The sequence below is a fragment of the Terrapene carolina genome, unplaced genomic scaffold (genome assembly GCF_002925995.2).
Source record: "Terrapene carolina triunguis isolate 2854851 unplaced genomic scaffold, T_m_triunguis-2.0 Scaffold97, whole genome shotgun sequence".
NCBI classification, from domain to species: domain Eukaryota; kingdom Metazoa; phylum Chordata; order Testudines; family Emydidae; genus Terrapene; species Terrapene triunguis.
In genome coordinates this window covers 20,269,474-20,286,327 of record NW_020664448.1, presented here as the reverse complement: position 1 = coordinate 20,286,327, position 16,854 = coordinate 20,269,474, and the positions used below count along the sequence as shown (strand labels likewise).

Genomic DNA, 16,854 nt, shown 5'->3' with positions numbered 1-16,854 from the left:
AATGTGAAGGCATAACTTAGGCAAGACAAAGACCAAATGGTTAAAAGGACTAAAGGAAATATCAAGATAATGCAGAGAATGTCCATCATCAACTAGTTGAACCCAAATGAGAAGCAGAAGTTCAGACTGGGAGGCCAGAAATACTCAGTGAAGATGGCATGTCTTTGATCTTTTTTTTGTGTACCCAGCACCAAAAATCTTAGCCTGTGGTGCTCTTATACCAAAGTGATGGATGCAGTATAAGAATCTAGACAGATAGAAAGACTGGTCACCAAAAGACCCCTAACTGCCCTATGAAAACGCCATCAGAAAATGGTTCTGAAATTATCTTAAAATCTGCACTTTGCCACAGATTGCAGCAAAGACCAATTAAATAATTAAAAGTACTTATAAATATTTCCACAAAAGAATCATGCCTCATTTTACATTTTTAGAATAACAGAAACTACTCTTAAAGTCATTGCAGCTTATTTTGGAAAGAAGCTGACTGGAGGTTTGATTATCTGGAAATAAGAAAGTTTTCATGTTGTATAATTTTGAAGAGTTATTGATAGTTAAGAAATGCAATCCTCTTTCTGAAATAACCTCGTCTGGGTAAATAAAAGCCAGTGACAGGGAGACATTATTCTAATGAAATTGTTGAAACATAAGGTTTGGTTTAAATTAAATGTTGTGGACCAAATGTTTTATCCCTTTTGAAAAATAAAAGCGGTGAATACTTTCCATTTATTTGCTGGAACAAGGACATGTGCAGATAGATGTTTATGTGCCTCAGTTCCCCCATCTGTAAAATGGGGATAATGATAATGACCTGCTTTGTAAAGTGCTTTGAGATCTACTGATGAAAAGGGGTACATAAGAACTAAGAATTATTATAATTATAACTGCTGCTCTTACTTAGAATAAGGAGAAACTGTTAATAAATAAGAACTGATTATGGTAACGAGTATGGTAAACTGTCCTATTTTTGTTAAAAGTAAATAAAGAACTTTGTTGTTTCCTAAAGTATATAGTCACTCATAACTCATAGAATTATATTTGATTTGATCATTTCAGGATCAAAACCAAGAAAAGGAATAATATGTGGCTCAGCATAAAGAATTGGGAGAGGTTAGCTAATCTAGTCAAATGGCTAATGATAATTAAAATATCACAAGCCTACTGTTGATTAGTCTCTAACTACTTAAGAAATACTGCTAAATTAGCCTGTAAAATTAGATACATTTGAATTGTCAAGTCAAATGCTACCACCTACTGGAAACTGCTACAATATTAGAAATGTACATGTTTGCTCTTTAATTAGCTGATCCTGAAGGCTCTTAAAGAAAAATATAAATGAAAAATATAAAGTCCCATTGAGTGAACTAAAAGGAGTTCAAAAATTAAAGTTAATACCAATTTTTGTTGTAGTAGTCTTATTTTCAGTGGATGTTTAATAGGATTCTGTCTGATACTGTTAGTAATCAGATCTTATTTAAGACATGCACAAGGTATGAAAGGAGACGTATAGATACATAACAAAAAAATACTACATATTTAAATTTTCTTAAAATAACAGATAGCTTGTCTGATACAACATCAAGAACACTTGACAAATATACATTTCTTACTTTGTGAAATGTTTTATACAGTAGTATTTGAATTCTTTTAATTCTTGATGTGATTTTCAGGATTCCGGAATTTACATATCGATGATCAGATAACCCTTATCCAGTATTCTTGGATGAGTCTAATGGTGTTTGCTATGGGATGGAGGTCATATAAGCATGTCAGTGGTCAGATGCTATACTTTGCACCTGATCTGATACTAAATGAGTAAGTAGACAGTTACTGCTATTTACTAATATAATAGATGAAATCCTGACCCCACTGAAGTCAATGGAAATTTTGCTATTGACTTGATTGGGGCTAGGATTTTGCCCTATGTTTCTGTTTTGTTGTTTCATTAAACAGTGCTAAAATTAAGATCAAAGGAGAAAGCTCTGATAATATCAAAGATCAGTACCCTCAGTAAGGATTGCATAAAAGTCCAATATATTTCATTGACATGTAGACCCAAAAGCAAACGAGTTTTGGTGGTGGTTTTGTTTATCTGAGGGAAAGTTAAAAAATAATTATGTTATCATGACATAAAACTTGAATTAGTTTGAAGGTAGATTGCAGGGCAGAGGGTTAATATCCCAAATCCTCGTAGCATGATACATAGGAGTATTTCATAGGCAATCACAGTATACTTTTCCCTCCCTCTTTAATAATTTGTCCTTGAAATTCACAAAAGAAGCCTATACAAGGCAAGATGAAAATTAAACAAATAGGTTTATGATTCAGCTTAACATAAAACTAAGAACTAGGTCCCCAATCCTATTTCAGGATCTAGGTGTACAGATCCTCTTGCCCATGTGGAGTACCCATGAAATCAGTGGAATGCCACACAATCACAGGGGTCATACATTGGGATCTAAGGGTGAAATTCTGGCCCAACTGAAGTCAGTGGCAAAACTCATTGATTTCAGTGGAGCCATGATTTCACTTTATGTATTTACAGTAAACACTAGGAATTAGGAAACAAAAGTTGAATAATTTGGTATAATAAAGCACATCAAAGACATTATGTATACAGGAAAATGCTCTGAAAATAACTTGTATTAAATTAAAAGCTATCTCTTTATCTATACTGTTGTCTAACAGGTATTTTAAAACCAAGTTGCCACTTAGACTTGGTTTATCCATAATTCAGTCCTAGTGCAGATGGATACCACCTGCCATATCAGCACACAGCAGCACCAGCCTCAAACCCGAAAATGAGGCAAGAGCTGTTAATTTCCAGATGAATTCACGGGTTGTTTTTAAAAGCACTGTAGATATTTACCTACACCTTCTGAGACCTAAAAATATGTCTCGGGGTGAGATCCACTAAGGCAGTGCTTCTCAAAGTCGGGCTGTCGCTTGTTCAGGGAAAGCCCCTGGCGGTCCAGGCCGGTTTGTTTACCTGCTGCGTCCGCAGGTTCGGCCGATCGCGGCTCCCACTGGCCGCGATTCGCCGCTCAATGCCAATGGGGGCTGCGGGCAGTGCGGCCAACACATCCCTCGGCCTGCGCCTCTTCCCGTAGCCCCCATTGGCCTGAAACTGCGAACTGCGGCCAGTGGGAGCCGCGATCAGCCGAACCTGTGGATGCGGCAGGTAAACAAACTGCCCGGCCCGCCAGGGGCTTTCCCTGAACAAGCGGCGGACCGGCTTTGAGAAGCACTGCACTAAGGGACTTAGGAGTTGCGATGCTTGGCGTTGCAGTGCATGTCTTTTAGGCGCCTTGTCATCCACTGGAATCCACACTTCTAAGTTAGGCACTTAGGCTCCCTGGCATGGAGCGAATTAGGTGCCTATGAATGGGTCCCACAAAAGCCACCTCGCTGAGTGGGGAGCTACCTAAGTTAGCCAGAAGGAAACATCAAGGAAAGGATTGTGGCCACGCCCGTCAAAGGGACTTGTACGTCTGCATTGGAGGAAGCGGCATATCTCTACTTGGGATTCTTGACCATCAAGACTCTCCTTAATTTAGGTGCCTAAGCCAGAGGAGGGCAGGGTGGAGCCCCCCCCCTTATAAATTTTCTCCCAGTGATTAGGGCACTCACCTAGGAGGTGAGAAACCAAGGTTCCAGTGCCCCTGCTCCAATGACCTCATATTTATGTAGAACAGCCTCAACGGGAGCAACTGAATAATCAGTAGCATCATTTCCCAATAAACAATAAATTATATATTTAACTCATTTAAAAGAGGGTGCAACGCTTCAGATTCTGAACAGATTTGAAGTATTTCTCACTTAAAACAATAAAATATTGATCTACATGCATTGAGAAAAAGTTTTTTGTCATACCAAATATAAACATTTTGTTGATTATAATGCTTCCAGCCAGACTGGAATCATGATTTAAAACACTTGGGTGAAATCCTGTCTCCATTGAAGTCAATATTAAAAATCCTGTTGACTTCAGTAGAACCAAAATTTCAACCTTGGTTTTTGTTTAACTCATTGACTTAAATCAAGTTGAGGCTTTGTAAAACTAACCTGTGCTATTGCACCTTTCTATTCAGTGTATAATGAGCTAACATATGCTGGGCTTTTTTAAATGCTACTACTGGCAATATATCTTAACTGATTTTTTGTAAACTGCTGTAAGTAAAAAACAAAAATATTGAAAATGGAGGCCCTATTCCTGAAAACATTTCTGCAGTTATTTAACTTTACTGACATGATTAGTTCCATTGACTTTAATGGGACTTCTCATAAAAGTCAGCATCAGGAGCTAACATTTATTTAAACATTTTCTCTTTACAAAATCTTTGTCACTTTAAAAAAAATTGTGTCACTGTTAGTAGTTAAAAGTTATTTAGACTTTCAGTCCATTCACAAAGTTATTGTAAACTTTTTTATGCAACAGGCCAAAATTTGTTTAAATGCCCATATTTGTTTTCAAAAGCATCCTCAAAAAGTGTTTAGGCTTCTAACTTCCATTGAAATCAACAGAAGTTAGGAGCTTAAATACCTTTGAAGAGCTGGGCCTAAGTGACTTAGGAACATCATTAACATCAAACTGCCTGCTCAAAACAATTCAGCTATTTTGACTTGTGGAAGTTCATATATCAGAAGATGATGTTGGTTACAAGTATAGAACAGGCTCTTTGTTAGTTTTGTGTTTGCCATTTTCTCTTGTTCTCACAGTACAGATATTAATGAGTATACTACAATGTAGATAACCATTTATATGTGCAAGTTCTTAGTAGAAAAAAAACTATATGCAAAATCTGAAATTCCACTAACAATTAGAATGCTAATTAAAGAAGCACTTGCAAAACATTTACTCTAGCAATTTAAGATTATAAATGAGAAGAAAGTAAAGAACTAGCAACATTTAAATTAAAAAATCTGATTTACATTTTAAAAATTGTTGGGTTTCTTTAATTTTAAAAAAATCATTATTATTATTCACCTGACATTCAGCTCCTATCAGTCTCTAAGATGCCCATCTAAACTGTGACACCACTAGAGGGGAATTAATTTACCTTTAAACTTCCAATCAAATGTCAAGTTATGATTTTTTTTATGTATGTGAAAACTAATAGATACACAAAAAGTTCAGAAAATTGTTTTACTTTATATATCTCTCTTCTTAATTTCAAGAATGTAGTAATTAATCTAACAGCAAAGTATGTACTGCAAAGAACTAGTGGCTGAGTCTTTTTTATTTTTACCTTTTTTGGGGTGTAAGACAGAGGATGAAAGAATCATCGTTTTATTCATTATGCCTATCCATGTGGCAGATCCCACAGGAATTTGTCAAACTACAAGTTAGTCAAGAGGAGTTCCTCTGTATGAAATCATTATTACTGCTCAATACAAGTAAGTAAAAAATGGATGTTTTTGTCTTTATAACATTTTTTGTTCTGTACCTTAAATATTAAAACAATACTGAAATGTTGCAAAATTTCACATGGTGTTATTTATCATGAAAATTGTAGGGCTGTATGCCCAAAAAAACAGGGAAAAGTCCCTTTCAGCAAAAATGTCTCAGCCTCTAAAGCACTAAAATACTGTTTCTTTTTGTTGTGCACAGAATAAAATCAATGAGATACATGTTGAATACAATTTGACAAGTAGCCACATTAAGCTGGACATTTTCAGAGCAATAGTGCAGGGTTTCAGCCATGCAACTCTGAATGACTTCAATGGCAATACACAGATAAAGCCCCATGCAAAGCTGCAAAATGACAAATACAAAAAAAATTTCTTTAATACAATGTCAGGTATGTTGACGTAGGGGCCATATCCCGCTCCTGTGAAGTCAATGTTTTGCTCATTGGAGCAGGGGAGAATGGACATGGCTGACATACTATGTCAGGTTACTAATATTAACGATTATTCAAATTATTCCTGGACAAAGATGGGCAAATTTAGCCCAGGTGTAAGTCAGGGCAACTCCATTGACTTCAGCTGTCTGTTCCAGAACTAAATTTGGCCCACCACTTCTAATCTGATCCCAGCTACAAAGCATCTTTCCAGGTTCCAGTTTGCTCATTGGTCTTCCACTTTCCAGGTAGGTGAGCATCTGGGTGAAGTTCTCTGCCTATCTATACTAAGAAAGTAGTCTGTTGCTGACCTCATTTGTCAGTAATGAATTCCCTGAAAATGATTTAGCTGCTAATATAGGACAAAAACTATTTTCAGAGCTTTTTCGGAAAGTATTCTTGAGACTTGATTCCCCAGGAGCCTTACACCTACACTGAACCATAGGGGTTATTTATCATGAATGTGACAGGATAGACTCCTGTAGTATGTTGCTTGGTTCCTCCAAGTGCCAAGAAAAATGTTCATTGAAGGCTTATTCCCTTGTGTACCTTTGCTTGTGACTCGTGTGCTCAGAGTGTGACATCTGTGCTCAACTTGACTAGCTTTTGCATAAGCATAGACTTTTTTTAAAAGAATTTCTCAGCAACAGAACACTGTATATTTTTAATAGATGTTTAGAATCCAGATATTAGTATTGCCAGAAACAATTACAGGCGTGAAAATGACAGCCTCTATATGGTTGTCTTTCTACAACTTTATAATCAGCATTTTTCTGCAAAATCTAAATTTCCATTTTTAAAAGGCTTATTTTCGCATGTTGAACAGAGGATATTGATTTCCAATCTGCTTCTGCCCTGTTAACACGGCCTAGCTGAAAAAGTCTGTCTAGCTAAACAATGGCTGCATAGAAGTAAGAGATGGAAAAGACCTGTTGGGTCATCTGAGCCATCTCTCACAAAAGTGTGTGTGTTCCCCACCACATTCAATTCATACCATTAAGATGTAAACATCAAAGATTAAATTAAGACCATATTAATGTTAAAATGGTTTTAAAAATAGCAATCTAAGAAACAAACATTCAGCTAGTGTCAACCATTGGGCAAAAGTTATCCCTAGTGTAACTCCAGTTGCTTTAATGGAGTTGCATCAGGGATGAATTTGGCCTCTTTTTTATAATATTCAACTCTCTGTTCTCTTTTCAGGATGAAATAGCGATATATACTTGTTTAAAGTCAAAGAAAACATGCCTAAGTGCAACAGATCTTTCAAAAACTGTACTTCTGAAATTCAGAAGTAGCTGATGTTTTGGCTTATCATTTTCATTGCATGTTAGGAAGATGGGAAGATTTAAACCATTGCCCTATTGGGAATTTTTGCTCATTTTTTATTTTGTATAGTTGTCTCCTGCAAAATACTAAATAATGCGTGTGTATTACACATTCCTGAGACACCACTAGGTTATGCTAATCAGTGCATCTCCTTGTTGTCCTGCCCATGCCCCTGCCTCCCTGGTCACAGATGACTTTATTGCAGAGGGAGGGTTTCAGTCATTTTGCATCACTTTTACCACCACCTCTGGCAGATTTTCCATATCAGTTATCCTGTGCCAGGATACTAGAAATCGACATAAGTGATTGGTTATGACTTACATATCCATCTGCCTGTCAGATCACCATTTCTGCACTTCACTAACAGGAAGAAGTCTATAGTCCAAGATAAAATAACTAACCAAACAGTACAGTGTAAAATACAGTATAAATTCTTTCTCAGTTGTTGTCTTCATAATATATTGCAACAATCAAGAGTATTACTTTCTCTTTAGTTCCTTTGGAAGGTCTGAGAAGTCAAAGCCAGTTCGATGAGATGAGAGCAAGTTATATTAGAGAACTGGTCAAGGCAATTGGTTTGCGGCAGAAAGGAGTTGTGGCCAGCTCACAACGTTTCTATCAGCTTACAAAACTTATGGACTCCATGCATGATGTAAGTTTGTTTCTCGGGAGGTAGGGGGGCAAGGTTTATGCCAGAAACAAGAACCATTCCTTAAAGTAAATTTAAAAAATATATACATATATTGGGATGTTTGTGGTGTCCAGGCAGAGTTGGACACATCTTCAGGGCAAAAATCAATGCACAATTAACCAGATGTTCACATTTTTATTTATAGAGGATTCAATTGTATGGGAAACATATATTTAAAATGCCAGTTCATTTTTTATATTTGTGTTAATATTAGTTCAGAGCTGTGGTATGTGTATTTCTATATATTACAGACAAAAAAAACCCCATAAAAAGAATTTTATAAAAATAGCAAAGGCATACTCAAATGATAGGAAATGCCAGAATTAAGGTTGCTTGTGAGAGCAACCTTAATTTGGCCTCATTGTGCATACATATTACAATGCAGTCTTTAATTACATGATCACATACAATTTTTTCCACAGGACCTCTGCCTTAATTATTCTATTTCCTAATTTTTCAGTGTTTGACTTTGCAATCTTAACAATGTTCTTTTAACATTTTGTGTGTGTGTAATTTCCTAAATTTTAAAAAGCCAAATGAAAAAAACAGAAATTCCATTGTGGTATTATTGACATCAATGTGGTTCATCAGTAGTGTTGGAATTTTTATACCCACCTCAGAGACCTCTGCCACTTGAGCGAAGTGACTAACTAATAGCATTAGTGGGTTGTCATTCTCTGTGGACCCAGCACTAGAGGAGGATGGGACACACACACTTTGCCAGTGAGTTTCACAGATATTTGCTGACAGCAGAGAAATGATGAGACTCAGGAATCTTGGGTTCCAGTCCAGTCTCTGGAGGGGAGTGTGTCTAGTGGATACAGATTCTTCTGCCCATTTCCCTCAAGTTTCACCCCTTCTTCTCCTCCAACTTATCCCTTTTCCAGTCCTGTCTCTTCCCCTCTCCTAGCTGCCAGTTCCAGTCTCCTTACCCAGAAAGTCCCCAGTCCCCATCTCCTTGCCCAACCATTCCCAGTTTTCCCTACCCTATAGTTCCTTGTTCCCAGTCTCATTGCCTAGCCTCCTTTAGTCCCACCCCCAGCTCCTTGTCCAAACTAGTTCTCGTCCTGACCCACATTCCCTGTCCCCCAGCTCCAAACCAAACTCTTAGTCACAGTTTCCTTTTTCCTCCCCAGGCAGCCTTCAGTCCCAGTCTCCACCTCTCAAGCTCCTTGTTCCAAGCCAGGGAGAGGGCAGGCTGGGGCTGAGAAAGGGAAGGGTGCAATGGGAGGCTGGGACTAGCTGGGCAAGGAGACTGAGGTTGGGGGAAGCGAGAAGACTGGGACTGGGAGCCAGTGAGGAAAACAGGAGGGACATGAGGGACTGGGAAGCAGTTAAATGATGGGGGAAACTGTGATCAGACAAGGAACTGGTAGACTATTAGAATTGGCAGGACAAGGAGACTGGGACTAGCCCCAGTGGAAGGGGGATAGAGGTCTGGGGGCAGGAGAAACAGTTGACAAGGAGTTGGAGGGGGAAAAGTGGGACTGGCTTGTCAGGGAGACTGGGATAAAGAGCCAGGGAGAGGATGGGTGGGATGACTGAGATTGAATGAGGAGCCTGGGGAGGAAGATTAAGACTGGGAACTAGTGGAGGGGGAGGGGAAAGACTTTGTGTCATCAGTACATTTTATTAGCACAATCTCACTTTTTGTACCAGGGTCAGTAATAAAAATGTTAAAGAAAATTGATCCCAAGACCAATCCCTGAGGAATTCCACTAGCAACCTCCCTCCAGCCTGTCTGTTCACCTTTCAGTATGACCCATTGTAATCGCCCTGTTAACCAATCCCTTAAACATTTTTCAGTTCTCATATTGATCCCCAACTTCTCCAATGTAACTAATAATTTCCCATGTGTAACTGTATCAAGTGTCTTACTGAAATCTAGGTAGATTAGATCTACTGTGTTTCCTTTGTCTAAAAAATCATTTATCATTTAAAGAAGGAAATCAGGTTGGTCTGGCATGATCTACCTTTTGTAAAACCATGTTGTATTTTATCCCAGTTACCGTTCACCTCTGTGTCCTGAACTACTTTCTCTTTCAAAATTTGTTCCAAGACCTTGCATACAATTGAGGTCAAACTAACAGGCCTGTAGTTTCCTGGATCACTTTCCCCCCCTTTCTTAAAAATAGGAACTATATTAGCAATTCTCCAGTCATAGGGTCTGACCCCCCAAGTTTACAGATTCATTAAAAATCCTTGCTATTGGGTTTGCAATTTCATGTGGCAGTTCCTTTAATATTCTTGGCTGGAGATTATCCGGGCCCCCTGATTTAGCCCCATTAAGCTGTTTGAGTTTGACTTCCACCTCAGATATGATAATTTCTACCTCCGTATCGTCATTGCCATTAGCCACCTTGCCACTACCCCTAGGCTCTTCATTAGCCTCATTAAAAACTGAGGCAAAGTATTTGTTTAGATTAGGGATCGGCAACCTTTGGCACGCAGCCTGTCAGGGAAATCCACTGGCAGTCTGGGACGGTTTGTTTACCTGCAGCATCCGCAGGTTCGGCCGATCACAGCTCCCACTGGCTGCAGTTCACCGTTCCAGGCCAATGGGGGCTGTGGAAAGCGGTGGTCAGCACAGGCCTCGGCCCGCACCACTTCCCATAGCCCCCATTGGCCTGGGGTTAGCAGTAGTTTGAAGGTGTGCAATTAGAGAGGCAGGGGTTTGCAAGTAAAGAAAGGGTGGTTTTATGAGTAAGAAAGTTGAATGATGCCCTGGAGAACTGGAGTTTATTCCTGCCTCTGTCACAGAGTGTCTTTGTGATGCTGGGCAAGTCGCTTAAGCCAGACTTTACACAGGTGGTCACTAATTCTGTGTTCCTCATTTTCTACCTTGGGATATGATTTGCAGAAGTGCTGAGCACTCACAGCTGAAACTGAAGTCAATGGGAGCTGTGCATTGAACACTTTGCAATGCTGAGTTGTAGCATTTGAAAAATCAGGTTCTGGGTCCCTCAAATAGGGCACTCAAAATTAGTGGGCACTTTTGGCCTTCATCTCTGTGCCTCTGTTCTGTAAACTGGGGAATAATATCACATTCTCACCTCGCAGGGGTTTTGTGAGGATAAATTGATATTAGTGAAGTTTTCAGATACTATAATGGAGAGCACTATAGAAAAGCCCATGAGGAATTTAATCATTCTGTTTTCAGAGCAGGGTTGAGTAGTGTGCAGTGAATAAGTCATGGGACCACATCTTGCACAATGAGGATAAAAAAATATTAAATGAGGACTGTCTGTCCTGTTCATTGAATGAAGCTGGGGATATTTTCCAATGGGGTTAGTGTTACCCCATTTTTTATACACTGAAGTGTTCATTGAGATATGTTCATGACTTCTGAAGTGAAAAGACTTTTTGGCTTGCAAGGCAAGACTGTGCACAGTATAATTTCATGGGTGATAGACATATGTAAAATGACATTGATTGAATGACATATTTAAAATAAACAATCATTGGTCATGTTTAGATAAACGTATAATGTATTATTAGTCGTCTAAATTCTCACATGTTTGTATTTCATTAAAACCAGCTAGTGAAACAACTCCACCTGTTCTGTCTGAACACATTTCTCCAGTCCCGGGCACTGAGTGTCGAATTCCCGGAAATGATGTCAGAAGTGATTGCTGCCCAGCTACCCAAGATTCTGGCAGGGATGGTGAAACCTCTCCTCTTTCACAAAAAGTGAAATGTCTTTTCTCTTACTGAAGAGACAATTTTTGTGCCTTTTTTGTTTGTTTATTTTGATCAGGATTTTGCGGTTTATTTTGGTCAGTATTTTGCAGTGTCAGGACTTTAGGATATTTGTTCTATTTACCATACCTACCACCTTACTGTGTAAGTTTGATGTCCATATTGTGCGCTCCTGATTTATTTTACTGTTAAAATCACAACTGATGTTTGTCAGAAGAAAAGTTTTGTAAGCCAGAATAAGTTGCTTCTTAGGAATTCACAAGAACAATACTTAACAAACGGAATCTTTAGTTGTCTAAGAACAGTTATCTTGTACATTTTTTCTTTCATATTATTCCTTTGAAAACTTGTGCTATGACATGGAGTAAACTTTTACTCTAGTACATTGGGTGGGTGGGTGGGTGTCCATATGTATAAATATTAAAGGTCTGAATAAATTAAAATGTACATTAGCCACATTTACTTATGGAAATTTCCCCTTTTACTTACTAACCTGCCTCTCTGAAGTAGCATTTCAAAATACAGTATCCAGGTTTAGTGGTACAGTATCTTCACAAGTAGTTAGCATAGTGGCAACAAAATGTACATTTTGTGTGAGTGTGTGTATGTGTGTGTCCATACCAAAGTAAAACTAAAGCAATTCTCTGCAAAGATTGGAAGGATTAAGGAAATGCCAGTGTTTGCCTCCCACTGAAACCAGTGTATACAGTAGAATATACACACACACATACTGCTGTTATTACTGTTTCTCCTTAAGAATATGATACTTATCAGTAAAGCTAAACCACTTAACTCTCATTTTAAACTTACAAATTTGAAATTTAATTGATATAGCCCCTACTGTATCTTTTAGACGCTTTAAATATATTTTAGTTACGTGTCTCTCTTTAACATTCAGTAATGTTTAATGACTACAGCCTTTGGTGATCATAATGTGCTACTGGATAACTGAAACACCCAATAAAATCAAATTATAGAGAGATCAAATACAAAAAGAAATGGAAAGCATGATTACCGAAGCTTTGATACACACCAGTCTCATTATAATGCCATTCAGTGGACCTTTGTGAGGTTTACAGAGACAAGTGATTATAACTGGAATAATTGTAAAGGAGGGTAATGTGGCTGTGAGTACAAGTAAAGTACCCTTATATGATCAAAGAGAATGTCATAATTTTTATAATGGGAGTGAAATGTTTTACTGAAGAATTGCTGTGATTTTTTTTTTTTACATGGATATGAAACACCTCACATGCTTACTTCAGTTAGGTTCAAACAACATAGGAATAGCTCAAGGGAAACAATAGCCAACTATTAGGCTACAAAATCATTAAAAGCATTAGTGATTTTATCTGCCCTTGGAAGCCATGTCCTGTTGCTCCAAAATTCCCAGAAATACCTTCTCCAGGGGTTGGCATGCGGATGGGCTGGTGCCTCCAAGAAGTGCATGAGAGCAAGCTACACTAAAAATGAGAATAAAGATGAAAAAAACCTAGCCAAATAGTTACAAAAACAGAACAAGCAGGGTGCAGAGAAATGCCCCAAGATAAGCTGGGACAATGTCACTTTCTTTTTGAATGACCAGATTTGAAATTTTGACTGTCTATGGACAAGTGATTTTGATTTTTTTCCACCACAGCCTGACTTTAAGTCTGATCCTCATAGCATTTATATTTTAATAAATTATAGGTTTAAGCTGCAAGAGTTCTTTGTTTTTGCATTATTAGAGTAGTGGTGGATTTTTTTGTTAGTAGTATTTGCATTCACTAGTTAAATTTGTACCCAGGCTACATGCTTTCTTCCACTTGCTCACTAATCCATTGCATAATAATACCATTTCTGCAAGCTCTCTGGGAAGGTGACCATTGCTGGGGGTCTTGAAAACAGTATGGTAAGATTTATCATTCACTAAATACACTATTCACTGTCAGTAACCTATTCTGCCATGCCAGAAAATCATCCTAACCATCCCACCATTGAATTTGGAATATGGAACAGTGAATATGATCTCCTTAAGAATACCTCTAAATTCAGGCTACATAAATCTCTGACTCCGTTTCTGCAATATGTTCCAAGTGAGTACCAGTTTAATGATCATTTTTAGTGCTGCCTTCAGTGCTGTGATAACCCACCTTATGTGGTAGGTACCTCCAAAATAGTTCACACTTGCCTCAAAGCTATCATCAGCAAGAGCTTAAGCTGCCATCATCTTTTCGGAATAAATAGTAAATTCCAAAAGAAAGTTTTCCAAACTAAAAAATGTTTTAAGCTCTAGATCTCAGAAAAGAGTATCCATAACAGCATGCTCGCCGTTGTATATTTTGCAGTGTACAGCCACCTGACAAGTCTGTCTAAATTTGGCCTTCATACCATTTGAAAATCCTGTGTTCAGTGCTGCATCATCTACATTTAGACAAAACAGCTTTGAGCTTTTCCTGCCCTGATCCCCATGTAAATCCTAAAGCTGTTTTATTCCCTAGTTTGAAACCATCATCTGTCTTTGATTCCAACTGTATTGTGTCAGAAAACAGAACACAGGTTTTTCCATAGTGGACAGATCTAATGTGCAGCAACTCTTGATCAGCTACAGACCTGTCCAGGAATCCAGCAGCAAGCACACTAATAAACGTAGCTTTCTGTAGGATTTTCTGAGACTTTGCAGTTGTCTATATAAAGTTTTTCATTGCATGGATGGTTAAGATTAAGGTCATTTTTGAGTGACCTGCAAGCTGCAAATATCGCTAAAACTGTCTTGTTTAATGATTGTGTAAGTGGTATTTAAATGAGGTCTCGCAATTCTGGATCTCCTCATGCTGAATTTTACAGCACAGTCTAGTAATTGGAGAGTCTTATGGGCAAAGTGTGGCAGTCTATGAGCAGTAGAGCAATCTCATACATGGACAAGATACATTTTAAAAGTCTTGCCCACTTATGAAGGGACTGTACTAATGAACTTTCTGATTCTTTCTGCAAATTACACAAATCTTTTCCTCTTTCTATCATAATACCAATGATTACTTAGTTTTCTGCAAATTTGGGAAAGTGGGTTTAGGTCCAAGTCTCTCATATTCATTTGCATGTTCTTCAGTTCTATCTGCTTTATGTTTTCTGTGCCCGAGGCTTTCAGTATTATCCTCTGCAGCTTCAGACTGATCTTCTTTAAAAAAACAAAACCAAAAGAAAAACCACCTTCCAGGGTCAGTTTAGCATTACTGCAGTTTTTCACCTTTTGTTGAGAGCAGCCATGCCTGGGTGTGTATATATTTTATACAAATGATTGATTTGCAAATTAAACTGCTTGGGCCTGGCAGAAGCAGTTATGTTTGCAACTGGAAGGCTGTAACAAAGTGTTAAAGAGAGAAACTAAGCAACTTCCCACTGTCACCAATTAGCCCACTCTGTTACATATAACCTGAACCTGTTTAGTTCTCATAATCATCCAAGAAGGTCAAGAAGACCCCAGACAGACCGAGCATAGACCTGACCTATTTCTTGTTAGCGACTATGACCCAGGAAAGTATAGTCTGTGCTGTATCTGGGCTTTGTCGAGAGCCCATTCAAGTCAATGGTTGTCATTTCAATGGGCTTTGGATCAGGTCTGCTGGTCTGACATCATAAACTCAAGCCTGGATATTTTTTGCTCTTCAGCTGTTCCTGGAGCTGTATTGCAAGCACATTTTCTAGTTCCATGTCTAAAAAGAGTAGTTAAGAACTGAGCCTGTAATTTTAAATAGCAGAAGATGGAACAAAGTCTTCTTTAATTGAGGCTTCTTTATCACTTGCTTTAAATTGTGGAAACAAACCTGTCACAGTGATTAGTTAATACAGTTGGATAAAACAGATAACCTCTCTACATCCCAAAAAGAACTTTGTTGGGCCAGGATCCACGCTGCAGGTGGTGGGACAAGGCTCAGCAACTTAACTTCATGGTTTTCAACTTGAAATTAATCTAGAAACCTTGCACCAGATGGAGGATTTGTGGCATCAAAAGGTCTGCTAAGAACTCTTGAGTGTTTAGTGGCTCTCATGTGTCCTAATCTGAAAGCATAGAAATTACTCAGATGAGGATATAAACCAGTGGCAGGAAACAAATACTGTCAGTAGTGAATCCCCTACTGCCCCAGGGAGCAACAGTGACTGAGAGTGGGGGGCATGAGGCCCTCTGCTAGGTACTGTATCCTGTGTGGCTGGGGTGGTGCATTCACAGCTTTTGGGGAAAGGGGTGAGTTTGGTGGCAGAGGCATTATAGACCCTAGGAAGGCATCACTGGAGATGTAAGCACTGGCATGACAGCTTTTTTTTGTGTGGGGGGGAGGGAAGGGAGAGAGATTATTAGAGTAATTGGAGGTTTGTGGGTACAGATCATTTGCTGGGGTAAAATGGTACATGAAAACAAATGGACCAGCATCCATTTACCGCAGCTGAAAATCTGTCTCCAAGTGTGCTGAATTAGTGTAGTGAAAGCTTTACGCTTGTAGGTGTGTGTTGTAACGTCTGCTGGTAATACAGTTGGGATAGGTGCCAGAGACATAAATAAATACATATCTCTGGCCATTAGATTGAGCCAGATCCATCTACTCCCCAGTGTTGCAAAAGAGTGACTCCCACAATTTAACACAGCCCCAGAACTGGAGACTGCAGGAAGCTCGCTTACATTAACTCTCCTTCCTCTACACACCATAACAGCTCTGAACAACAGCGATTCTTCTTCCCCCTTAGCCCTTGGGCAGAAGGCTGACCTTTCTTTCCTCTGGATAAGTCAGTCTGCTGCCGCAGAGCCAATATCCAAAGCCTTCCCAATTTTGCATGGCTCAGAAGCCTGTGGATATACTGGCAGACCAAGCCTAGATTGTCAGCCTTATTAGATTTACTGGTTTGTGCTGCTTTGTGTCACAGTGACCTGAGTGCTGAACAGAGGGTTTGCTTTTAATTTAATTTTTTCCCCTTCAAAGATAAAGGGGGGAGGAGAGAAATATTTAAAGATTGTTAAAAAAGCTTATTATTTCCATGACAGTCCAGTTGGTCTGATTAATATGTTTTGAATGTAACTGGCTTATTTTGCAGTGTTATTGACTCAGTAGGCTGAAATGAGTAGCATACAGAGGCAAAGTATGAATTGTCAAAGTGCTTAGACAGCTACATAGAAGAAAAAGGTAGAGGTAGAGTAACAGATTTCAAGCATTAGATCAACACTAAGAAGGGACCTATCCACTCGGAATTAAGGCCACTGATCTAGTACAGCACATGCATAACCCTGATTTGCTATGGCTCTAATCCTGGCAAGACCCTTAT

At 38.7% G+C, this 16,854-nt stretch overlaps 1 protein-coding gene across 2 annotated transcripts in view; it reads left to right on the top strand.

Moving 5' to 3' along the window:
• PGR (progesterone receptor) overlaps positions 1 to 12,118 on the top strand; it is a 57,170-nt gene extending 45,052 nt beyond the window's left edge. For both annotated transcript variants that reach the window (XM_026651608.1, XM_026651607.1), the window contains 4 exons: positions 1,671 to 1,815; positions 5,267 to 5,397; positions 7,667 to 7,824; positions 11,402 to 12,118. In XM_026651608.1, coding sequence (XP_026507393.1) covers positions 1,671 to 1,815; positions 5,267 to 5,397; positions 7,667 to 7,824; positions 11,402 to 11,557 — 590 coding nt within the window. In that variant the 3' untranslated portion in view covers positions 11,558 to 12,118. The remainder of the gene's footprint in view (positions 1 to 1,670; positions 1,816 to 5,266; positions 5,398 to 7,666; positions 7,825 to 11,401) is intronic.
• Positions 12,119 to 16,854: the final 4,736 nt, after the last annotated feature.